This window comes from Psammomys obesus, unplaced genomic scaffold, assembly GCF_907164565.1.
Source record: "Psammomys obesus unplaced genomic scaffold, mPsaObe1.curated_primary_1811, whole genome shotgun sequence".
In the NCBI taxonomy this organism is placed as follows: Eukaryota; Metazoa; Chordata; class Mammalia; order Rodentia; family Muridae; genus Psammomys; species Psammomys obesus.
Window position 1 is genome coordinate 19,705,251 of NW_026585797.1, and position 26,914 is coordinate 19,732,164.

Genomic DNA, 26,914 nt, shown 5'->3' on the forward strand with positions numbered 1-26,914 from the left:
CCAAAGAAGTTGTTATTTTCAAACTTAAATTTGCTTTTATAATGAAGCCCAGAATTTAATTTTGTACAAATGAATGTTGTGATTGTGCTTCAAAAAAAAAAAAGTTTCTCTACAAGGAGAGCAACAGAACCAAAATATCTGGGCACAGGGGTCTTTTCTGAGACTCCTACTCCAACCAGGGATCATTCACGGATATAACCTAGAATCCCTGCACAGATGTAGCCCATGGCAGCTCAGTATCCAAGTGGGTTCCCTAGTAATGGGAACAGGAACTATCTCTGACATGAACTCAGTGGCTGGCTCTTTGATCACCTCCCCCTGTGGAGTGGGCAGCCCTGTCAGGCCACAGAGGAAGACAATGCAGCCAGTCCTGATAAGATCTTGACAGGCTATGGTCAGATGGAAGGGGAGGAGGACCTCATCTATCAGTGGACTAAAGAAGGGGCATGGGAGGAGAAAAGGGGGGTGGGCAGGAATGAAAGGGAATGAGGGAGGGGAATACAGCTGGGATACAAAGTGAATAAATTGTAATAAATAAAAAGATTTTAAAACATGCAAAAAAAATGTTTCTTGTCTTCTTTTGAGGTATTATACGTTCGGCTAAGAACAGCCACCATCACGTGAAGAGCTGATGTCTCAGGACTCACACTCACTGGTAAGAAAAGACTCCAGTCCTCCAGGCAACTTCCTTGTAATGAAATTACCTGTGCCTCCTCTGGTCACTGGGTTTGTTGACACAGTCTGTCTGAAGCCTGGCTCACCCTCACACAGCAACAGCTGTACCCTTTTCCACCTAGGAAATCTAGCCTGTTGCTCCTAATCTGTGGGTTCACCCAGGCTAGTGGGAGGCTCAGCGGATCTCACTGACCATGTCGCTCTATGAGATGCCAACCATGGCAAGCAAAAGCAACAGGAACAGACAGTATACCCTGCCGGAACACGCGGTAGCATGAGGTGACCAAAGAAATGCCATTCTTTGCTAGCCTGGGGTTTGTGAAGAGTTTTAATGAGGTATATTGTATTGCTGTCTCATCATAAATTTCAAAAGTATAAAGAAACTACTTGGGAAGTTTTGCTAAAAAAAAAAAAAAAAAAAATCAACCAAAGAAAGTCTGCCCTAAAACAGTCGTATGATTTTGAAAGTCAGAGAAGCCATCCCAATAGGCTCTTAGACAATAAATATATTAGTTATTTAGAAATGGAAATACAGAGATACAACAATCGTCTTTTAAACGATGCTCCTACCCACATATTATTCAATGTATCCACCCTTCCCTTCTCTTGATTTCCTTCCTAGAGGTACTCTATGCTCAGAACTATTTCCACTGTGATCTCTCAGTCGATCTTCTCTCTCTCTCTCTCATTTGATTTATTTGAAACAGAGTCTGATTATGAAACTCAGGATGGCCCTGAATTCACATAAGCTGCCCTGATCCCACTCTGTCATCTAAGCGCACCTGAACCTCACAACTGTGTGGCCCCCGTGCCCTGCTACATGAAGTACAGTCTTGCACCGACAGGCCCAGTATCGCCTCATTTATTTAATCACTGCCTAAAGTGCTGAACACACTTTGTCAGGGTCTCTAAAAAAGGCTTGTCTGATTTTACTTCCTATTTACCATCCATCTAAAACTTGGTTTAAAAAGAGTTCTTATTCTAAAAACCTTTACTTCACAGTGGCATTCAAATGTTGGAACTCAGGACTCAATAAAAAGAAGAGTACAGGAGAAATACAAGTTGTTTTATGTTATAAAACCTAGGAACAGTTCATCTACACCTACCCATTATACACTTTGTAGATATCTGGTAGAATTCCGTCAATTTTCACATCTGATCCTGGCCAGAAGTATGTGCCAGACTTGACCTGCTGATACTTAGCTGTTACCCAAATCTGGGGAAGAGAATAAAGGAAAGTTAGATAATGTAACTATTAACCTCTAAGGAGACAGAGAGCAACACCAATGCAATCTTCTTCAATGATGCAATGTTTTCAAGGGCCAGCAGTTAGGCCACAAATAATTGTGTATGTGAAGTATATTATAACATATATATAATATATATATATGTTATATATATGTTATATATATAACATATAATATAACATATTATAACATCTCTACCTTCTTATCGCTGTTTCATATTATTAAAAAATTAATGTTTAAGAAGCTAAAAATACGAACTACACTTGTTCAGTCATTATACGGTGTGTACACGAATCAAATTATCACAGGATGTACCATAAACATATAAAGGTAAATAATAATTCATAACAAACTATCATGCCAAACAACTAAAGCTAAGAAAGAGAATACTCAAGCTAGAAAAAAAAAAAAACAGCTTAGTCTAACACAAATTTATCTCTAAAATAACCTGCTCTTAAACCATGCAGTCCATATGTGACGTCAGCGTTCGCCTGCATTGCAGCAGCTCAGCCAGAGGCACGGGGAGATCAAACAGGTTGCTAAAACTCCTAGGGAATGAGTTAACTTTTCTCTTATTAAAATAAGTAAGAATAATGACTTAGTAGACACAGCAAACGGCTTACCGGCTGCCCTTTGTACCACTGAGGGTTGAATTTCTCTTTACTTTTGAGCGAGAAGGAAGCATTCATTTCGGGATCATACATCTTGTTGTCAATTATGCCGTGGGATTCTGGATAGAGTCCCTAAGAAAAGATCAATCGCAGATTAGAGCTCACACTGCAAAATGAATTATTTCATTCTGCTCTGAAGTTGAATCATTCTTTTAAACAATGCTTCTCTTACAACCTCCTGTATGAACACAAAAAGCCGAAATGCCTACTCACCGTGACGATGCTGTAATGATTGGGAAACGTTTTTGTAGGGTACACAGGCCTCATGTTTTTAGTGTAGGTCCCACAGTTTTCTAGATTAAAAAAAAATACAGACACTGCTATTAGACATACTACATAAAGTAACTATCCCAGGATGCAGAGCAATGAGCCAGAATCAAAATCCAGGGCAAGTCAAAAGTAACAATTACTACAAATTTAGTATTATCAGTGAAAAATAAAAGGGATGGAACCCAGGCTGGCATTGAGTTTGGTGTACAGCAAAGGAGAAATTGAACTCTGCTCTTCCTGCCTTGCCTTGTCAGTGCTAGGATTACAGCTGTCCATCTATGTGCCCGGTTCATGCAGCACTAGAGAAGGAACCCAGGGCTTCACGCAGGCAGGCAGGGCAAGCACTCTGCCTCCTGGGCCACATCTCCAGATGTTATCTGTCTCAAAACAGTAAACGAAGTGATTAGGCCAGCTAGGCACCTAGCCTACGTTTAGCAACAGCATTAAGTTCTAGATGGACAATTTGGCGCTAACCCGATGATTGCAAGATCTTGGTACTCAGCGATCAAACAGCTAAATGATAATAAGTGAGAGGGAAAGCGGCTGCACTATCAGCTAAGTCTGCAAATGAAGACTAAGAAGGGGCAGCAGCAAAGGTGATGTTGTCCCTGGCTGTAAAGCACAATGCAGGAATCCATGATTGAGTTTATTCGCTACTTTAATTTTTTAAATTTTTTATATTAATTACAGTTTATATACTTTGTATCCCAGCTGTAACCTCCTCCCTCATTCCCTCCCAATCCCACCTCCCTCCCTCATCTCCTCCCATGCCCTTCCCCAAGTCCACTGATAGGGGAGGAGTCTCTCTGACTCTAGCCTTTCAGGTCTCATCAGGAATGGCTGCATTGTCTTCCTCTGTGATCTGGTAAGGCTGCTCCCCCCTCAGGAGGAGGTGATCAAAGGGCCAGCCACTGAGTTCATGTCAGTGACAGTCCTTGTTCCCATTACTAGGGAACCCACTTGGACACTGAGCTGACATGGGCTACATCTGTGCAGGGGTTCTAGGTTATCTCCATGCATGGTACTTGGTTGGAGTATGAGTGTCTGGGAAGACCCATGGGACAAGATTTTTTGGTGCTTTTACTCTCCTTGTGGAGCCTCTGACCCCTCAAGGTCTTTCTATCTCCCCCTTTAATAAGATTCCCTGTACTCAGCCCAAAGTTTGGCTGAGTCTCAGCATCTGTTTTGATACCCTGCTGGATAGAGTCTTTCAGAGGCCCTCTGTGGTAGGCTCCTGTCCTGTTCCCTGTTTTCTCCCTCTTCTGATGTCCATCCCATTTGCCTTTCTAAGTGAGGATTGATCATCTTACCCAGGGTCTTCTTTCTTGCTTAGCTTCTTTAGGTATACAGATTTTAATATGATTATCCTATATTATATGTCTAATATCCACTTATAAGTGAGTATATTTGTGTCTTTCTGCTTCTAGGATACCTCACTCAGGATGAACTTTTCTAGTTTCCACCATTTGCCTGCAAATTTCATGATTTCCTTGTTTTAATTGTAGTATTCCATTGTGTAAATGTACCACAATTTCTGTATCCATTCCTCCCATTCCTCCACTGAGGGACATCTGGGCTGTTTCCAGCTTCTGGCTATTACAAATAAAGCTGTTACGCACATGGTTGAGCAAATGTCCCTGTTGTATACTTGAGCATGTTTTGGATATATGCCTAGGAGTGGTATAGCTGGATCTTGAGGAAGCGCTATTCCTAATTGTCTGAGAAAGCATCAGATTGAATTCCAAAGTGGTTGTACAAGTTTATATTCCCACCAGCAGTGGAGGAGGGTTCATTCGCTACTTTCAAAGCAAAAGGCATGTTAGGAAGAGCAGAGGACTCAGCTGCCGCCCTCCTGGCTTACTTCCACATCTCACTCCTCTGCCCTGTCTACTCTGGGGAAGGAACATACAGTTGATGGTTCCAGAACCTCAAATGCATTACCTGAAAACGCTCCCTAGATCAGCATGTGCCTGCATGTGAACGGCTTTCATGAGGGCTCCAAGTCACCAGCCACAACCCCCAACACTCCGGGTCACCCAGTGATGCAGTTTAGGCTAGCTTTGATTCGGTATCATGGTTGCTCAAAGCTTCTTAACTTTGAGTTCAGGGGCCATGTCAGGTACCATGGAGACAAGTCTCCCCAGGCAGGGACAAGGGGCTGGCTACAACCTTCAAAGTCCACTGGCCCGATTTATGTCCAGTGATGATTTGCAAAGATGATCTTCCAGGCAGACGTTAAAAACTTAAAAAAATTTAGATGAACAGCATAATGATATGCATTTCCTGAGAGTAATTTTAACTTCCTGAGAGTGACTGTGTTTCAAACAACACAATATGTTTGTCTAGGAGGTGTTGTAGAATTCCAGTATAACACTACAATAACTGCTCACGTCTACTTATATGTGAGGCCTGTAGAACACTACAACCACTGCTAAGCCCTAACAGCTAACGAAGTCTGATGGTTGTCACAACCGTACCTGCTCGTCCCCCTCTCAACAATGATGTAACTAACTAACAATGAGACTTAAAGCTCTACCTTCAACACTAAGAAAAGGCTCTCCCGTTCCATCAGTAACCTGGAAAATAGTCATTCAGTGGAAGCCCCGATTAAGGTAAAGAAGTTGAGGGTGACATGGCTGTGGGTGCCTACAACCTTGGAACTTGGGAAGAGAGGGCAGGGAGATCAAGAATTCAAGGCTATCTTCAGCCACCCAGCAAGTCTCAAGCTAGCCTAGGTTATGTGAGACCTTGCCTCAAAAATTAAAAAAAAGAACAAAATTTAACAGACATTCAGTTTGACCCAAATGACGACGGAGGATAGCTGACCGCTTTAGCAGTCCGCTCTAGTAGTATATTAGTTTCCAAAATTTTCACCTTTTGGAATTCTATTTCAACATGAATATTCAGGAAGTAAATAAATATATTTCCAAAGAACCCAAAATTCTCAAAAGAGAATAAATATGAACAGCCACGGTCAAGGGTCACGATGCTAGGAAAGCTGATTAAGTTGGGAGTTTTTCAGGGCAGTTCCGAGGACCCACAATATCAACACTAGCACACTCCCGCAACTTCACCACCGCGCAGTGGAGAAGTTGGGGAAAAACAGCAAGAGGCTTCACAGTACTTTTCCAAAAAAATCCCACCTCCCTCATCCATCTCCAAAGTCATGACCCTCTGGTGCTCAGCTCTGAGGTACTCACTCAGCTTGCTAATAACAGGAAGAAGTCCTCCCCAGGTGTGTAAATATTCGGCTCTGAATCCATCCAAAGAAAATAAGAGAGTCGGAGGAGTGTCAAACCTGGTAAAGGGAAAAAGAAATCTGTGTGAAGAGGCAAAGGAAGACAGATCCAATAGACGCCCTCTCCCTGGCTCCACCCTCGTGAAGGCCTCTCACTGAAGTCAGTGTGCAATTGAGGCAGGCTGAGAAGTCAGCAAGAACACTCAAGAAAATGTCTTCCGTGCATTTACATTTGTATACATATTTTACCAAGTAATTCACATGCATGTATCATCAATAATACATACTGTTTAGAGCTACAACACAGAAGGACACATACTGTTTAGAGCTACAACACAGAAACTTCAATCACGGTTCCTGCCATTCTAAAACTTTGCTCAAATGCTACTGTCACATAATAGGATTTTCATACTTTCTAAGAAACTAAACTGGATAAATGGCCTTGGGCAAATCACATCTTTGCCATTAATTCTTTCTGAGCAAAACTCTGTCTCTCCTACAGTAGATGGTGCCTCTCTCATTAGGCATAAAACACATGCTATGGTTAGGTTTTGTTGCTCTCTGTTTAAATGCTGAGTATGAAACCAGATCTTCACTAATGCTAGGCACGTGTTCTTCCCTTCAGCTGCATCCCTGACCTTATTTAAGTTTTAAGGTCAACGTATTTTAAAGAGATAAGTATGTGGTACAGAATCTTGAGAGACACTGTGTTTATATATTTAAACGAGATGACTAGGAGTGTCCAAACAGGAGTTTACAGAGAGACACGGAAGGTGTGTGCCACAGAAAGCCAAAGGGAGTATAAAACACCACACGTATCAGGTGTACCTGGCAAAAGCGAACAGCCATAGATTCCAAAAAAACAAAAGCCATGGCTCAGAAATCGCGTTGCTTCAGCTTTCTTTGTGGATGGCTAAGCTGCTAGAAAACTGTGAACACATTTCCCACAGACAATATCTCATTATTTGAAAATCTGAGGGCAAGTATTTTCTTTATCTTTTCTTCTCAACCGTCCCATTTTAACCTCACACCCAGACTTGAAAGCACCCACATGAAAGGAGGATCTTTGCTATACAATTCTCAGTAATTCAATTTTCAGACACTTGATAACACAGCTCTCCTGGGAGTTGGTAGTTAGCTGTGTATAGTTTCAGTAACTGCACAAAATTATATCAACAAAACCTATAAAATACGTGTTAGTGGACCAGCAGGTAAATTCACTGACATAAAAATACCCAGAATAATATGCTCTGAATTATGGCAGGGGTTGTATTCTCCACTAAAGATATTTTTTTTCAAGACAGCGTTTCTCTGTGTAGCCTTGGCTATCCTAGATTCACTTTGTAGACCAGGCTGGTCTTGAACTCACAGAGATCCACCTACCTCTGCCTCCCAAGTGCTGGGATTAAAGGTATGTGCCACCACACCCGGCCATTCCACTGAAAATCTTAATTTCACTTTAAAACAATGATCAACATTTAGAAAGAAAAATTCAATGAGCTTAAATTTTTAGTGTATTTAAAAAACAGCTTAGAGGGCGGGGTCTCCTAAAACCCAAACCTCTTCTGACGAAATTATGCAGTTTAGGCTTAGCTTTTGTTGTCATTGCAACTGTTTTTTATTTTAAAGTTGTATGACAAAATAAATCATATACATGAACAAAATAAGATAAAACAAGGTTTACAGTGTTTTAAGGTCTGAAAGGCATTCCTTTAAACTGGCAAAAATGTATTTCTGCCAGGTGGTAGTGACATGAGCCTTAATCCCAGCACTAGGGAGGCAGAGGCAGGTGGATCTCTGAAGCCTGTTCTATAGAATGAGCTCCAGGACAGCCAGGGCTACACAGAGAAACCCTGTAGCCACAACCAAAATAAATAAGTAAATAATATATCAACATGAATAGTTCAAAAAAGAACACAGATGAATTACAAACCCATTGTCACTTCCTCTCACAGATGTTCTATTTATTCCAAAAATGTATGTAATTAAGAAAAATTAAAAGAACCATAATGTGCTACAAGTTCAACAGCAAAAACTCCAAAAGAGAGCCAAGGTGCTTTCTCCCAAAGAAGGCTACAAACACCCACACAACCCACAGTCACAGAAAACAGACGCAGTTACTTGTGGTGTCTCTTTCCACTAGCTTCCAGAGCCAGGGCCATGCCACAGTCCTCCGCAGAACCAGTAGCAACTAATGTTTAATAAACCAATGACTTATTACTATTTTTATTCTTAATTTAGAAAGAAGAGGGGGGAAGGCCCTTCTAAAAAAGGGAGAAACATGTAGATCTCAGAACATGACCTTACTCGTCAGGACACTCTGGCTCATTGATGACTTCACATGCTTCTTCTACCCAGCTTTTCGTATCTGGAATGTTTTTAAGAAAACAAAGTTAGCACACTTGATAATGGCAGGAATGTCATGTTTTTCAGACGCGGCAACACAGATCCCCCAAGCAGAACAAACAGACATCATGACACAGTGACACTAGAGAAATACCATGAATATACACAGTTATTCTGCTTCAAAGTAACAGTTCACTCTAGGGAGAAAACAAAATACACAACTGCCAGGTTAAAATAAATATACTATTCATTTCCCTGTTTCCAAATATTCTGTATCCATGGATCCAAACAACTATTGATTGAAAATGTTCTTTTGAACTGCATCTGTATTGAACATTACTTTATTTCCTCAGTAATGCCATGTACACTGCTTATTTGCACAGCACTCGCATCTTGTAGGCATTGTAAGTAATTGCAGAGCATTTAAAGTATGTGTGAAGAGGTGCACAGGTTATGTGCAAACACTATGCCATCTTATGCAAGGGACGTAGTGTCGGTGGACTGGAACAGCCTCACAGTCCTTCAGCTTGTCTTCGTTAGATACAGGAACAACTATGCTGCCTTATTGCAAACTGAGATCTTTCTTTTCTAAGTCCTATTTTGGGCCAGAAATATAACCTGCCCCAGCCACTCAACACAATGGTGCTTTGGTGTCTTAGTTCCCTCACATTTGGAGTCTGGTTCTGTCGTGAGATTTCAAGAAACCTTGTGATTCCCGAACAAACCATGATAGTCCTGTCAGCAGCCTTGAAAGTACTTTCCCGTCTCCAGCCTTTCCACCCTGAATGCACCTGACCTCATCAAAGTCATTCCACACTCTGACCCTGCTCCTTTACGACAAGGAGACCCTGGTCAGGACTGGAAAAGGTTACTTACACGAGTATAGTATTAAATATGGAGGTGCTATCTAAATGACATGGGGAAGGTGGTCAGGGGGAAAAAGAATAGAAGAATGGCTGCAGGTAAAATGAAAGCCACCATGTACTGATGACAACATCATTAAGCTGGATGAGAGATCACACACCCTTACTTCATGTATACATTTGAGCCAGTCTAGAATAAAAAGTTTTACAAGTCTTTTTCAGCAAATACAACTGCTACTATACTGACAACAAATATAGCTGTTCCTAGAAAAGACAAAGCTTATGCCAAAACCCCGTAAGGCACTGGAAGATGCCAAAATCCTGGAGGGCCCAGGTAGGGGAGCCTGACCTTGGCACACAGAGCTGTAGTTGATGCAGCAGTCATTATGGGCCTTACAGTCGTCTGAACAGGAGCACACGAACCTGGACAGCCTCTTCTCCCCACACCTGAATTTGTTGCAAGTCCATATATGTGCTGCAAATCAAAGGGAAAAAGCACTTATGGTTCAAGTTCAACACATCTGTAGAATCATTCAATACCATCGTGGACATGAGGCTGAGAGACGGCGGCTTAGGTCATAACTGAGTCCTGAGATTCTGCCTCTTCTGAGGCACTCTGAGCTGACATGTGCCAAACACACAGGCACCCACCACTATCGCTTCACTGGAAACCCAGGATTTTGTTATCTTTAAACTGGAGCGCATCATCAAACACAAGAAAACACAAACACAAGGAAACATTGGCTGGTCCAATCAGCCATTTTCATGGTTCTCGAAGCTTAATCTAAAACCATGCATTGCAGGAAACAACTGTAATTACAGTACTGAAAAAGCAGAAGAAGGAGAATTCCAGTTTAAAGGCCAGTCAGGGCTATAGAACTCAAGACTCTGGTGGAAAAAAAAAAAAATTAAAAATCCAAATTTGATCCCTTACCTCAAATTTTCCTGTTTCAATAGTTTTATTTTAATATGTTCAGTGAATAGCTGAGAATTCTTTCTTTAATAGGTCCATAATGAAAATATACACATTTTAAAAATTATTCTTTAGGACTTAGTTTTTAAAAATGAAGCTACAAAAGTTTTGGCATATATTAAACACAGACACAATTTTGTTATCCATAAAGCATTTGACAAAAATGAATTACGTGAAGATTTTTCTCTAAGAAGTGTTAAGAGGGAAAGGCTACATACAGTAGAAAATGAGCACAATCTCAATTAGAAAAAAAAAAAAAACTAAGCAGGGCACAGGGAAGCCATGCCTTTGAGCACTGCACTCAAGAGGAAAAAGCAGGTAGATCTCCGTGAGCTCTATATAGCAAGTGCCAGGCCAGTTAAGGCTACATAGTGAGACCTTGTCTCGAGCAGATAGATGATGGATAGATAGATAGATAGATAGATAGATAGATAGATAGATAGATACATACATACATACATACATACATACATACATACATACATGATAGATAGATAGATAGATAGATAGATAGATAGATAGATAGATACATAGATAGATAGATAGATAGATGATAGATGGATGGATGGATGGATGGATGGATGGATGGATGGATTGATAGATGGATGGATAGATAGACAGACAGACAGATAGATGATGGATGGATGGATGGATAGATAGATAGATAGATGATGGATGGATGGATGGATGGATTGATGGATGGATAGATAGATAGACAGATAGATGATGGATAAATGGATGGATGGATGGATAGACAGATAGATAGATGATGGATGGATGGATAGATAGATAGATAGATAGATGAAAAACACTAGTTAATCACAGACTCAGAAGACGCAAGGCTTCCCTGTGATCTTTCCCTGATGCCCTTGATCCTGCCCCTCCCCCCCACCATACTTACTTGGTTCCACACAGGTCTCTTGAAAATCCAGACAGCAGTTCCCAAGGCTCACACAGGCAGCATCACAGCGACAGTTGCTGAAAGTCCTCTCAAAGCAGCGGCCTTTGCAACTTTTCACTGAAAATTGTAAGCAAGTTAGGTGCCGCCAACCACAAACTTACAAAGCACACACCAGCTGGGCACACCTGAGTCCCTGAGTCAAGACGTGCCGCTGTGGAGCGTGACTCGCACCTGCTGCTTAGAGCCAGGCAATTCCACAAACAACAATGTCTAGGGTGAGGAGAACCAACCTTCCTAGAACTGCCTGAGGAAGAGAGGACGGTATCACAGGGACAGCTGCTATTTTACACGCAGCTGGCATCTGTTAAAACAGAGCGCGCTAGCCCCAGCTCAGATTAAAATTGCTGTTTTGTAAAATTTCTTTGATGTGAGGTGAAATCACTCATTTGGTGAACATCTGCATAGCTAACACGACAGCCCAAGGTTTCACTTGTTTTATGCTTGAGCATATTTGCTCTAGGGTTTCCTAACCGTACAGGTAAAACTGGCATATTTCAAACAATCACTGAACATTTTGGACATGTGATACTATGGTAGCAGGATAATTGAACAGGACAAAAAATGTACTCAGAATGACCACTAAAATTGTCTGTGGTTCCCTTTCTTTATCTATCAGGTAATTTTCCAGTGCTGTACAGATCCTGTTCTGCATAGCAGGAAAACACAGTGAAAAGTGTGATGATTTCATTACTACTTTGAAACTAGCAATAGCAGAACAGTCTAAAACCCTCTGAGATCCCAGTAACGTAGGGATGCTAATTGGTCTCCTGGTGACCTCCAGAGTTGCTTTAGCAACCAACTCCTTGGGGCTTGGAGCACAGCACCCCAGCCAGTCCTTGGAAAGCTAGAGAGAGGGTCATGGGGCAGCACACAGGAACCTCTGGCCATGTCTTCATGGGTTGTGGGGGGAGGAGGGCGGGTACTGTTTTTGGTCACAGACCCTACTCCACATTTTAATATTAAAATTTACAAGCAAAAAAAAAAAAACTTATCTTATTTGGCAAAAATAAGATAAGATTTCAGGAAGAATGTTTAAACCAGCATCAAATTTATCAAATTCCTAATCTCTGTGGAGTACAGACAGGACTTGGAAATTACAGTTATCTCAAGCATGATGTAATGCTGAATACACACACACACATATGTATGTATATGCTTAAGCATAAACATATGCACACACAGAGACACATAGAAGCACACAAGCACACGTACCCACTTATATGTACAGCATACAGACACACAATAGCCACAGTATTAATTACCTTCTTTGGCACAGCTTGGCTTCAGTCCAAATATACAGCCAAGAATCGTTGTGAGCACACATACTGACAAAACCTGTAAGGAGAGAAAGAGACTGTTACCTTCTTCTAAAGTCCTCCTATGTCCCCATAACATCACCCCCTTCAGCGCTTCCAACTTTACTGGTGCAGATGTTTCCAGATGTAGCAGCTCATCACAGGGACGGGTTCACTTCTTGACCATTTCAAATCATATGTTTGTGATTTAGGTCCTGAGAATGTGATACAGGTTGACGGTAACCTTATTTAAATGTCAGAAAATTTCTAGATCATCCAAAGTTAACATAATAAGGAAAACACTTGGCTAACACAAAGGATTTAGCCAGAAAAAAAAAAATCATAATCCATAAGAAAGGGAAATCTACTAAGAGACTCACCTACCTACTGCCATCTAGGAACATTCTAGGTCCCTTAAGCCTTGAACTCAAACCTAAACATAACACAGCATCCCCAGATGCACCAGGCAGTCATGGGGATGGCCGCTGAAAAGAAGGTGACCAGATCGTGGGCCTCGACGCTGCCGTGATCTGGCAGTCTGAGCAGAGGGGTGGCTGATGATGCTGAGCATCTGTTTATTCATCTATAAAACTAGAGGGCTGGATGACAGCAGTCTCTCAGAGTCCTGCCGCTGCTCCTACTTTCACACTGTGTCCCTCTGCATGATTCTTGCCCTTAACATTTCAAAGTAAGTATGCGGAGCTTGGAGCCACGATGGCCAATACAACTTTTCAGAGTCCGAAGACAAAGGAGGAAAATAATCCACAAAACAATCTGCTCCCCCGCCCCCAACTTTTGCAGGTTGGCATTTCTTTCAAAGCATCCTGGAATGTCAGCTTAAAGGGCACATCAGCATTCACTGAGAAAGGGCCATTCACAAAAGTGCTATGTACCAAAGGGAAGAATAAGAGATACCTCCAGGAGTGTGGGAGGGTGGACGAGAAGAAAAAGACAAATATGCCTAGGTATAAACTCTGTAGTCTCCCTTTATCTATGCGTCCATTTTCCAATTTAATTATCTACACTCAACCATCATCAGAAAGTATTAAAAGGGAAATCGCAGAAGTAACAATTCATAATTTTTAAATTGTACGCTGTTCTGAGTAGCCATAGAATGTGTCACTGTGCTGTCCCACCCTAGTCATCCATCATCTTTGTATGTGTGTGTGCTGTATATGCTGCCAGTATTTTATGGGTATGCATGGGCGTTCAGATCCCCTGACACAGTACCATAGTGCTTGCACTCAAGGAACCCTTGGTAGCAGCCTGACATTTCCCAGCACTTCCACTATTCACTTCAGTGCATCTCGTCACTGAAAAACGATGAGATGAGTATGGCACAGTTAGATATTTTGAGAAAGAGCACATTCCCATAACTTTTATGACATTACATTGTCATGACTGTTTTGTTATTGTTTTGATATTATTTTATCAGTTTTAATATAAATGTGTGTCTACTTTTAAAGTTACACTTTATTAGCTGGATGGATAGAGAGAAAAATATATTAGATAGATAGATAGATAGATAGATAGATAGATAGATAGATAGATAGATAGATGATACATAGATATAAATAAAAATACAGCTATAGACAATATAAAGAGCCCAGTACTGCCCTCAGTTTCAAGTATCCACTGAGAATCTTGTATACGCTTTGTATATATGGCATTTCCATAAAAATGGGACTTGTCAGATGAAGATATGAATGGTAAGGACTTAAGGACAAATGAACAGAATAAAGTATCAGAAAGGGGGACTAATTGAATTCTTGGAACTGCTGATGATGACAGACACACATGATGCTACAGAAAAGCAACTAGCATGTGTCTGCTCAAAACATTGAAATCTCATTTACTGTGAACTACCCGTGTAGCGTAGAGAAGCTAGTCAAACTGATCCACGTCTCACACACTGTAATTTCAAACACTAAGACAACAGAGAACTAACGTTTGTTTGGTAGACTCTATCTAGGTCAGTCCACACAGCACCTGTGCACTTATTTCCATCTCGTCCTACCACACAATTTCCGATATGAAAGACCGATCTTTCCTGTGCTTTGTAGAGTCATTCTCCTTTCTAAGTTCAGGTGTCCATCCTCCTTAGTGAGCTTACTGTGACTTCCCCTGGGGCTGTCCCTTCTTATTGCCACAGCCGTCCTCCATACACATGGCCATGAGCAGCCTTCATTGGTTCATCCGGCTTCCTGTCCTCGTCCACTACACTGTGGTAATCTCAACAGTCCCACAGTACGCCACATCTTCCAAAACTCCGGTTAGAGTTTGCTCGAATTTCAATTCCAGCAGTATCTCTTTTCTGTTCATTTATGCACTCCATTCCCTTATCAGTCAACTGCTTTTTCAACTATCCACTGTTATAAAATGTCACAAAGGCAGACCCTGGTTGGCGAGGTAGCAGTACCTGTCTCTGCCTGTGCAGTAACTGACTGATGGGTGCCTAGTGACCAATCACTGGTGGACTCTGAAATACAGGACAGGCCTGGCTACTGATGATGTGCCTGTTACTTACACAATAATCTGTCCACTGCTGGGCTAGCAACAAAAGTTTGTATCTCATGAAATTACTCCCAGTTAATATACCTAAAATTGGAACCATGTTATTGGGAAGCCAGTGTTACTTCATTCAACAGTGGCAAGTGAAATTGAACATAGAGGAAAACAGCAGTGTTAATACACGGTTACAAGCAAGCAACAATTATCTAAGCATGGTTACTTCAAAATTGTTTGTACTCAACAAACAAAACAACAACAGAACAAAGAAACTAGTTCAAGTGTTCGTTGTTGTTGTTTGTTTGTTTGTTTGTTTGTTTTTATCTACTATAGAAAGATCTCCAGGAGTTAGCCTTGGAGATGGATGTGGCAGAACACTGAGAAAATAAACAGAAGCAAAACACCCACACATACTCAAGAGCCTGGGTGATAGGAAGACAGAAACTGTTCAATTCTTGGTCAAGCGCAGAGTACCATTGGGAATGAGGAGTTCATAGCAGGGTTCTGGTGTAAAGAAAGGGACACAGCCAGTCTTGATAAGATCTGATAGGCTAGGGTCAGACAGATGGGGAGGAGGACCTCCCTTGTTAGTGGACTAGGGGAGGGCATGGAGGAGAAGAGGGAGGGAGAGAGGGTGGGACTGGGAGGAGAAGATGGGAGGCGGCTGCAGCCAGGATACAAAGTGAATAAATTGTAATAAATAATAAATTTTTTAAAGACTAAAAAAATAAAAGAAAGAGATACAAACGACACCATGAGAAAGGCTGGCAGTGAACGAATCAGGGACAAACAGGAAAAGACCCTCCCACTCCGGCAGCCCAGTTTGACCTGTCCAGATTACAATGAACCTAAATGTCATGAAAGTCTAGGACTGGAGTGGGAAACTCGTTGAAAACTTGGCACAGCCTGGGAACTGCAAAGGGAAAATGAACAAAGCAGAAACACAGGCTTGGGAGTCAAAGTGTGGGTGGAATGGCTGAATAGGATCAAGCACATGTGGGTATTGGTGTGGGAGAAATGGAAGGAAACAAACAGGGTAGAAAGAGTTGACTGTAAGCAAACTTTTGAACTGTGCCATTGGTTTAAGCATGTACACGTGGCTGCCTGTCCTCTAGTCAGCTAGCAGAAGGCACACACTTCTGTTTTTGTAGTTAGCTCTTCACTGTCACACAGTAAGTTCCTTGTATTTAGATTTTATCACATAATGTGTAACACAATACTAAAACATACGCACACATAACAAAATAAACATTCTTCACGTATACTTATATGACAGTATCTGTCACTGTTATAAATCACCTAGCTGAATCCATTTTAGTGGGAAAATTCCCAGGAACATTTCCAGAACTGTGAAGTCTGAGTCAGTTTTTCTTCTCAAAGTAGCTTAATCCGATGTCCAAGTCCACCAGGCATTTATTTTCATGTGTTTCTTATGTGTATGAATGTATCACCTGCATGTATGCATATGTACCGCATGCATGCCCGATGCCCACAGAGACCAGATGACACCAGATCCCTGGAGTTAAAAATGGTTGTAAGGCACCACGTGGGTCGTGAGAACTGAAGCCAGGTCCACCACTCCAGCCCCTCATGAAAGCCATATTATTTACCTGTGAAACAATTCAAACTATTTTATGCTGTTGAAAACAAAATGATTTTTGGCTATATGTTGTTTATTATTAGCCCTATAATTATTACAGTTGTATTATTTAACCCACTATTACAGTTAATAAGACACATAAATAAAACCTGTTACATTTTAGAATTTTCTTATTTACCTTGGGCTGAGCAGATATTTCACCTACACTGTCTCAACAACCTCACCATCCCCCTCCCAGCCCCCATCCAGTGCCATCCTCCTTAACCATCTTCATCTGGGCTACCTTCCATCCATAATCTTATAAATGCTTGCTTATATTCTTTATCTGGCCCTTTCCACACCATTATTGGAGTCCTTTCTCCCAGCCCACATGGTTCCTTCTCCATGCTAACGCATCATGGCATCCTCCTTTCTCCTCTCTCCTGTCCTTCCAGTCTTTCCCATGATTCTCCTGAAGCCAAAGCATGGGAGCCTTAGCCACATCTGCCCCATTTTTCCCAGGTTTGAGGCCTTTTAGTCAACCAGTCAGGAACAATGTCTTAGGCAGGTTTACACAAGAACAGGTGTATCCAGGCAGGAACTAGATCTTTTGGGCCAATAATTACCATCAAAATACAAGCATCAGACGCACTCCCAACAGTTTTACATTCTGACATTTTCTTAATGTTAAAGGATATTCATTATTTAGTTTCCTGCCTCTTCAGTCTGGGCTCTTCACTGAATCGTTAGTTTTTTCTTTGACATTAAGTGAGACAAGAAACAGACATTTTCACAAGCCTCATTTTTCTCACAGATTCCTTCAAACACGCTAGCATTAATTTTGTATTATATTTATCTTTTAGTGTGTGTGTGTGTGTGTGTGTGTGTGTGTACACACACACACGAGGGTCGGTTCTCAGCTTCCAGAAATAGGTCCTGAGGATCAAACTGAGGCCATCAAGCTAGGTAGCGAGTGCCTGTACCCACTGAGCCATCTCGCCGGCCCCACTGGGTATTATATTAATTTGCATTACTCCTTCTTTACCAAGTATTCACTGAAATGTGAATGCCTACTTGCATGCATTCCCTGCACCAAAAGCCAGAGAGGCACTGAAAGCAGCTCTGAGCCTGTGAAGACATACAATGCAGGGCAGTAGATAGTAAGTCAAACTAACGCAACAGGATTCGACAAGAGCTGCAGTAGAAAATACAAAAGATGCACTGTGGCGAACCAAAAATGAGAGGTAACAAAAAGGCTACACAAAGATATTTGGAGGAAAAAAAAAGTAATTTCTTTCTCAATCAATAAACAAATGTTTACCTGTCAGCAGTGTGATGAAATCAGGTTCAAGGGAAAAGAACAAAAACAAAAGAAACTGAGACACTGTACTGAAATCCCCAACCATGGAGCAACGGTCTAGCGAGAGCAACTCTAGAAACACACGGAATATGAAGAAGCAGCCTCACAGCTAACCAATATAATCACAATAAATCCTACACCCTTTCCTGAAGCTCCATGCAAGTACAGAAGAGAATCTGGAATCTGAGTAACAATAACTGTCCCTCCTACAGCATGTCCTACATTTTCTAGACTTTTATATTGTCACTTAATCCCCACAATAGCATCCTCAAAGTAATTAGGATGACTCCCCCAGTTTAAGGAAGTTAAACTACTGAGAGATAAATAATTTGCCAAGGATACTGGAGCTGAATACAAAAATGACAAGACTGAACACTCAGTAAGGAGTGGGCCACGAGAGTTAATAGAGGAGACCAGGAAGTGGGAGAGATCTTGAAGCCTTTAAATGCGCAAGTCACATAGATAGATTGTTCTAGAAACTTCTAGACAAGGCTTTGGGCAGGACTACAGTCTCTTCCCTTACATTTTGGCAATCCAGACCAGACATGAGATTGTTTATTTGCCTGTCTCTGACTGACTGTGCGCTCCAGGCAGCTAGAGACATATTTATTTACCTCTGTCCTTTCCACATCTAACAAGGCGCCATGCACATATTAGACCTTCAACAAATAAACCTTGAGCTGAAAACTGGCAAGCAGGGACTGAATGGAAATATAATTTGGGAAAAGAAGTAGAAATCCCCCACTCTTCCCTCATTTGACTTGACCCAGTTGGTCCATTTGTTAAGGGTCTTTATGCCTGAATCATATAAAGGATACTAACATAAAACCTCAGAAGACTCACTGCTGTGTTTGCAATTCAAATGTGATAGGTGAGGAAAATGCTGATGTTTTATGAAAATGGATTAAGGGACCACATTGCCTATCAGAGCTCTAACCTTTGGCCAAGCTGCAAGAGAAATTAAAAGACAAAACAAAACCCAACCCTGTGAGAACTCAGACCTCAGCAGCGTGTTAGTCTCCTGGGGACTTCCTCCACTGTGGACGTCAACTAGACCAAAGTAAATCCAGCTTCCACAGGACATATAAAGGCAGGCTCAAGGCTGACACTGCATTGGAGAGCCTCTAAGTGTTGTGAAGTTCAAAGCATACATTATAATCCTCTTCTGAAGCCCCTAAGTCTACCCAGCAGGGGCTGATGTCCCTCCGTCTATCACCCACACATGGGCGTCTCTCCTCAGTCGTATTTGACTCACAGGAGGATCCTCCCCAGCGATAGAAGCATGCCATGTGTTACTGGATACAAGCCTAAACAGCACATAACGCGGGCAAACCTCATCTTCGGCGTCCCCATCAAACACCAACACTGAAGAAGCACACACCTGCCTGGTAAAAAGGACTTGCAGCTTCAGACAAGGAGGGTTAAGGCAGATTTGCTTAATCAGCACTTCCCAAGCACCACCACCACCACCCACAACCCCCCTCCCCCCACACACACCCTGGGCAAAACATTGCCACTATTTGGCACTACAGAGAGACCAGGGAACAAAACCAAGCCAGTGCCTCACGGGGCTTACATGATGGCGACTTCTAGAAAACTGCCAGTTGCAAGGCCTGGGAAAGTCTCACTTGGACTTCTGGCTTCTGTTTGGTTTCCTTTTTCTACCAATGAAAGGGCCAAGCCCTGAACATAACACAGAAGAAATTCCAAGACAGACATATTCCTGGGGCCAGAGGTAAATCAAGAGTTCACCTAGAGATTCTTCCAAGAGAACCATCTACCATCCCATCGTGAACACTTACCAAAGTGGAGTTGGTTGATACCCTTTCCAGTTCCTGTATCAAAAACAAATTAATTAATTTTAAAAAGCCACACATACCTTTTCAAAAGGACCAAATGAGATGAGAAAGAAGATGGGGACAAAAAGATTTTGTGATTAAGGCACAAAACAAACTCTTAAATTATTTAGCAGAAGCACTTTAAATAGTTCTTATACGTTGCTGCTGATTGGGTCTTGAACCTTTCCCTAAGAGGAAGGAGAGATAATAGTAGATATCTTCAACTTTCTCAGGATGGCGCCTGGTGAGTGAAGATGGTGGCAACCAAGTCTGCAGCTACTGGAAACCTAACAACAGAAAAGCAGGTGCAAAGCGCTTCTGACTAAACACAGCATGGAGTTGGCTGGACTGATCTGGCAGACAGGTCTCTATCAGATTACTCCATAAACTACAATTAGGCATTTTTAAAAAAAAAGGTTTTAGCACCTTGGATACTTAAGTCAACACCTACTTCTGCTTTTTGATGAACTCCTCTGGTAAATGGGCATTTGAAGAAAGGGCTCAAAGCCCTCCATTCAGAAACCAGGGGTGCTGCAAATTATGATTTTAAAAATGTTTGAGAAGGATGGGTTAAAGGGAACCATCAAATTTAAAGACTGGCTTAATAATAATAATAATAATAATAATGATGATGATGATGATGATGATGAAACAATACAAATTAACCTGTAATAATATTCTTCAAATTATATCCAGCCTAGGTTAACACAGCTCAGGAGCATGAGCAAATCACAAAGGCCACTGCAAACCTCAAAGCCGAGTTAAGACATGACTGCCCTTACAATGTGATGCGCCCTCTACCACCACTCCCCTGGCACAGGACTGCCTATGAATCTACTTCTCCCTGACAACTTAATCTCTTCGCTCGTGAAAAGGAGAGGACTCTTGCCAGAACACGGAGCACTGGAATAAACATGAGGCCTTGAGCATCAGCCCTGGCACAGGAGAGGGAGGTCATGAGCAGCTCACCTTCGCCATGTCCTTCAGATGAGAGATCTGTCTGGGAAATCTGCAGAGAATGGACTCGCCTAGGTTAGCGCGCTCCTCTTATGTTCACTCATGTGTGTTTAATAAGTGCCAAGTATCTTCAAAGAGGGGGAATAAATAGTGTGCACAGCCTCCGGCTCAGCCTCCTCCTCCAGAATCTTGCCCTGTGCTCCCACAGACCATTTCTCTATGAAGTTAAAGGCCAAAGAAGAAAATGTCCATCTGATAGTGCGCATGATGGCTCTGCTGCACTTTGATGTCAACCTCCCTTCCGTGACTTGTTCGCCAAAGCCGCTCTGTCAGTGGCAGGAAACCCCACACAGGCAGAGCAGGATCAATCTTCAAAAGGCTAGAAGGCACCCCTCAGACGCAGCCTCCCACAGGAGAACTTCCGTCTACACCCACAACCGTGGATGCCCTAGAGTGACCATGCAATTAACAAATATCACCAGGGGATTCTGGCTCTGGTAGCTTAACTGTCTTCTGTCTTCAGTAGAACTTTCTGTATGATAAAATATTTTTGTGGCCTTTCTTTACATACTGTTTTCTTCTGCTTCTGAAAAATAGTCAGCGACTAAAAAGAGATAAGGGCTGGCAAGATAGCTTAGCAGGTAAAGGCACTTGCCGCAAAACTTGGTGACCCAAGCTCAATCCTCAGCACCCACATAGCAGATGGCGAGAACTGAATCCCCCAAGTTGTGCTCTGACTTCCATGTACAAGCTGTAGCTGTTAGTGTTGCCTGCACACAGATAAAGACAGAAAGAGAGAGAGAGAGAGAGGGAGGGAGGGAGGGAGGGAGGGAGGGAGGGAGGGAGAGAGGGAGAGAGGGAGGGAGAGAGGGAGGAAGGAAGGAAGAAAGAAAGAAGGAAAGGAAGGAAGGAAGGAAGGAAGGAAGGAAGGAAGGAAGGAAGGAAGGAAGGAAGGAAGGAAGAAACAGTTTTAACAGAGCGATCTTGAAAAACAAAGTGTCCAGTGGAAGGGATGCATTATAAAAAATAAAATGGTAGATGGAGAAAATATTTAAAGATGTAAAATGAGAGTCTAAAGAGATGGCTCAGTGGCTGAGAGTGCTCACCCAGGACCTAAGTTCATAAAGAAATCATGTGATTTCTTGCCTGAGAGTGAACAACAAGACACTCCCTCATTCCTCCTTCATCAATCCCACTCTTCCTTTGAAGGGAGGCCAGGAGTGTTGTAGCATGCCAGCCTTGCTGGGTGCTCACATACAGGACCTTAACTGCCTGTCACTTCCACTCCAGAAGACCCACCACCTTCTTCTGGCCTCCACAGGAACCCCACGCACATGCTACCATACATGCACAGAGAAGTGAAAAACTATAAATCAACGATGTTAACTAAAGGCTGACAGATCTGTGCTCAGCATAGAGGAGCAACAGGCATTTTCATACCGTCTTCACAAATGCTCAAATCCCTTTGCAGATCATTTAACTACAGCAAAACTCAAAATGGGACATCCTTTAACCCTGTCGTTCCCATTCTTTTAATTTACCTGACTTGAAACATGAACGCACAAGGATACTCATATAGGGACATTTATTGTGATGTCACCAAAAACCTGCCAACAATGGGATACATGTGATATGAAATGAATTTATATTCACACTTATTTCAGCCTTTGTCCATTATTCCTGTCTTACAAGTCCTCGGCAACTAGAGTTTCTCTTCCGAGAGCAAGTCACTGAAACACTAATCTTTCTTTCTGGTAATTGGCCATAGAGAAATCATGTGACCTGCCCTTGCCTGATAGTAGGCAACAAGACACGCCTTCTTTCCCACCCTGGAGTAAGGAAATCTCAGATTTTGAAGGGAGGAAATGCTATGGAAAGAGGCCAGGAGTGTTGCAGCATACAGGCCTTGCTGGAGGTTCCCATTCAGAGTATTATCAGTAGATACTCCCCTTTTAGTCAGAGTTCAGCACGGATGGATGCCCATGCCTCAGTCATGTATGAAGTGAAGTTTCATAGAAATCCGGCAAGACAGCCTCCAGACAGCCTCCAGGACAAGGAGACTGGAGAGCCCTTGCTTACGGCCAGCCAGGCAGAGGCACAGGGTAAAAACACTCGAGGCTCACAACACAGGTAAACTGGAAGGGGGTGCAATTGTGAAGCCTAAGCTCTCAAGCTTTGAGTCTCCAAGCAGGCAAGAGCCAGAACCAAGCTGAATTAGAGGGCGCTCTGCTGGGTGTCTGCGCCTACAGAACTGCTGGCTTGCCAGAGCAGAGAGGCGCTCACACCTTTGGAGTCACAGGAATCTGTGTTAACTGTTGCGGTGAGAGACTAGAAGGGAAAGACACTTGGCTTTTTTTCCCCCAACATCACTGGAAATGAAGACATCATGTTAAATTCACATGATGTGAAGAACGAACCAACCAACCATTCTGAATTAGTTCTATTCATCCCTGAAATACATGCCCTTAAAGCTTCCAACCCCCATGTAAATGCTTCCACAGAATAAAGCAGTTCTCTTGCCGCGCAGTGAGAGAGGACATGCCCAGTCAAAGCCTAGGTCATCTATGCCTGGACACCGAAACATTGGTCATATCCGATCGATGCATGAGAGATAAAAAATGCATCTGCCTAGCCAACCCTTTCCCAGATTCCCCACCCACCAAACACCGCAGGGGAGTTTGGAATACACAGAGCTGTTTACCAGATACTGAGAAGAGATAAATGTACAGTGCTGGCTAACTTTACATCAGCTTGACACAAGTCTTCTGAGAGGAGGGAACCTCAATTGAGAAAATGCCTCCCTACAGTCAGGCTCTAGGCAAGCATGCAGGGCATTTTCTTAATTAGTTATTGATGAGGGAGGATCCAGCCCATTGTGGATGGTACCCCCTGGGCAGGTGGCCATGCATTCTGGAAGAAAGCAGACTAAGCAAGCCATGAGGAGCAAACCAGTAAGCATCACCCCTCCGTGGCCTCTGCCACTAGGTTCCTGCCCTGCTTGAGTTCCAGCCTTGGTTGGCTTCCCTCAGTGGACTGTGATTAAAGAAGACATGTAAGACAAATAAACCCTTTTTACTCGAAGTTTCTTTTGTATATTATTCTTTTGTGTGTTATCACAGTAATAGCACCCTAACTAAGACACACATCCACACACATACAAGAGAAAGGGGGAAGTGAGAGAGAGAGAACAGAAGACTCCCAAATAACTCATAAAAACATCCCATCATCAAGATGAACTCTAGCCAGGTATGGTGGTTAAAACCTGTTTTCCCAGCACTTGGGAAGCAGAAGGTAACTCCAAGGGAATAATATGGGGGAGAGAGAGAGACTTTTAAGAACAACTTCAGCCTGGAAATGAAGGTTAGAATCATCAAGGCTCAGCCACATTAATAACATGTACATGCTTATATAACATACAGAACAACACCTTACCCCTTCAGTCTGCCTCCCAAAACGTCACCATGTAAGCCTAATCATGAGGAAAATAAAATGTTTAGGTTAAACCCTAAAGGAGAAACATGACACAAAATGTGAGGGTCCTCTCCAAACTGTCAAAGTCATCAAAAGGGGGAGAAGTCCGAGACATGTAGCTGAGAGTTGCTGGGCAGGGATATTCAGTGTCATGCATCCTTGCTGGATGAGGTCCTAGAAGAATAAAGAAAGAGAGAGGATCCTGGCGACACTGGTACTTTATTTAATACACCCTTGTCTTGTCAGCCACAGGGAAGGGTGTGGGCTCTCTCTGTACTAGCTTTACAACTTTTCTCTACATCTAAAACTGTCGTAAAATAGAGTATTTATTAAGAAACAGAGAACTCAGCAAAATTCATATTACTCTACTACAAAATTTCCATTTTGCTTAAAACTTTTGGCCTATTTTCATTTTTTTAAAATATATTAGTATTCTACTACAGCTATAGGGACCTAACTAAGAAATTACTCTACATGAAGTTTTGATTCATCTTTTTTTTTTAATGTAGCATAATTTTATAATCATCTTGGTTATTAACACCTATTTTTAAATATCTGTATATTTTAATTTCATGGGGATCTACAGGTTAGAGCATGAAAATAAATAAACTCTGTGGTTTTTGTTAGGTGGAAAAAAACAAAAGTTGAATGTTTGAATGCTTTCGTATTTCAGCAATGTGTGATCAGTGTGTGGACATTATTTTCACATCTGTTCCCTAAGTGTCCTGGGCACTCCGGCCAGCACTTGGACTCTCTGACTGAACTCTCCAGGGATGAGGGAATCCTGCCTCAGCTGTTGGGAGTGGTCTCCTACAGGGATTGCCTTGGCTGAAGAAAGCCATATGGTCATACATTTTTCCTCAGATAGCCGATCCTTCTTGGACAACCTCAAAGAGTTACCTTAATTTACGGATGCACATGGCATAGCAATGACTCCACTGAGCATGGCTCCTGCTGGCCATCCACGGAGCTTCATAGCTCACCCTCACCCTCTGCACAGTTCTATGTGCTTACTTTCCCTTCAGGGCTGACCCCAAGAGCGAACCCTGATGAAACCCAAGCACAGTGGTCTAGGTCTCGAAATCTGTCTCCAGTCCTGTTTACCAAGGACACCAAAGCTGTGACATTGCTTCCTCCTGACCTGGGGTCTCAGAGAAAGAATCTTGCTGGCTCCATTATGCAGGCTCCCTGGCTCAGACCAGAATAAGCCAATGGAAAATAATGTCAGAAGACTAGAGGAAACTGAGAAGAGAGGGGAAAAATACATATATGGGATTGCAAGATGTGGCATCAGTGAACTGGGGCACATGACCCTACCCCTCTCTGATGCTATTTACTGACTACCAACAGAGTCACAGAGAGCAGTCTTCATTGTCTTCATGTGTCCACCAGGTTCCAATCAATAGTTCCAAAGCCCTGGTCACACAGACCCTCTGGTTTAAACTCAGTAGTCACAACATAAGAGAGGAAGCCATGAATGTGAGAAAGGGATTTGTAGGGAGGAGTGTGGGGTAGTTGGGGGTGGGAAGAGGGCAGTAAGAGGATGGAGGAGAGAGAATAACTGGAAAGCATTATACACACATATAAAATGGCCAAAGGGCAAATTTAATATGAAAGAAGGATCCATAAAAACAAAAGGAGAAATTCAAATAATTTCAGTTATATTTTTTTCTTTCTACTGGAAACAGTATAAAGGAAGATCAAGCAACCTTTAACCTTCAAGAAAGGTCCAGGAGTAGCTCCAACACCACTACACTGAAAGACAGAATTTAGAAGCGGGCAATGAATATGTGGGTTTGTAATTTGGGAGGGGAGGTAGTTCTCTAACCATAACAACTTTTAACATGTTTATTATGACTCAAGTCAATTTAATTATACACTTTCATGTGGGTAAAGAATCGCAAAATTATATTTATAAAAACATTTAGGCTTAACCCTTTCAATTTGTTTGGCTCTTTTAATAAATGTGTCTCTAACAAGTGCTATGTACTTCCCTTATTATTATGAGTTAAAGAACTGTGTAGGATAAAGAAGAAGAACTTCAGGACTGTAGCTTAGTGGCAAAGTGTTTGCCTAGGAATGTGCAAGGCCCAGGAGTCTGGTCTCCACATTACACAAACAAAACAAAACCTCCACATCACAATGGATAGTTGCTGTCCAACAGAAAAATTTAAGACGACAGACATGTTCTAAATATCTGTAAATAGTAGTAAACATACATTAGTGTTGCACACTGAAAATACGGCTCAGGTAATGATTTTTTTATTGTATTTAATATTAATTCATTAGAATGTTAATATAAATAGCCACATGTGTCTACCCTGTGGGAGAGAAAGTTACAAAGTGGCCAAAAAAAAAAAAAAAAATGGAAATAAGGCAGTGTGTCTGTCTATACCCACTCTTCAATTTGTTCTTACCACTGATGCTGAAATGATCTTTTAAAAATCTAAATCAGACATTTATCTTGTTGCTAAGAACAAAAAAGAAAACCAAACCAAACAACCATGAGAAAAATACTACAGTATTTTCCAGTCACTCTGAGAAACCCAGACCCTAGACGAACTGCAAGGCCCTGCCAGGAACCGGCCTGGATGTTTCCAACTTTGGGCCTGAACACACACACACACACACACACACACACACACACACACACACACACACA

The 26,914-nt window shown here is 42.1% G+C and overlaps 1 protein-coding gene across 2 annotated transcripts in view; it reads right to left on the reverse strand.

The window, feature by feature from the left end:
• The window catches only part of Enpp1 (ectonucleotide pyrophosphatase/phosphodiesterase 1), a 62,621-nt gene that overhangs the window by 24,237 nt on the left and 11,470 nt on the right, over positions 1 to 26,914 (reverse strand). For both annotated transcript variants that reach the window (XM_055599445.1, XM_055599444.1), the window contains exons 2-9: positions 12,507 to 12,579; positions 11,185 to 11,301; positions 9,660 to 9,785; positions 8,409 to 8,469; positions 6,064 to 6,161; positions 2,807 to 2,886; positions 2,546 to 2,665; positions 1,782 to 1,891 (exon numbers count right to left, since the gene is read on the reverse strand). In XM_055599445.1, the coding sequence (XP_055455420.1) occupies positions 1,782 to 1,891; positions 2,546 to 2,665; positions 2,807 to 2,886; positions 6,064 to 6,161; positions 8,409 to 8,469; positions 9,660 to 9,785; positions 11,185 to 11,301; positions 12,507 to 12,579 (785 nt within the window). The remainder of the gene's footprint in view (positions 1 to 1,781; positions 1,892 to 2,545; positions 2,666 to 2,806; positions 2,887 to 6,063; positions 6,162 to 8,408; positions 8,470 to 9,659; positions 9,786 to 11,184; positions 11,302 to 12,506; positions 12,580 to 26,914) is intronic.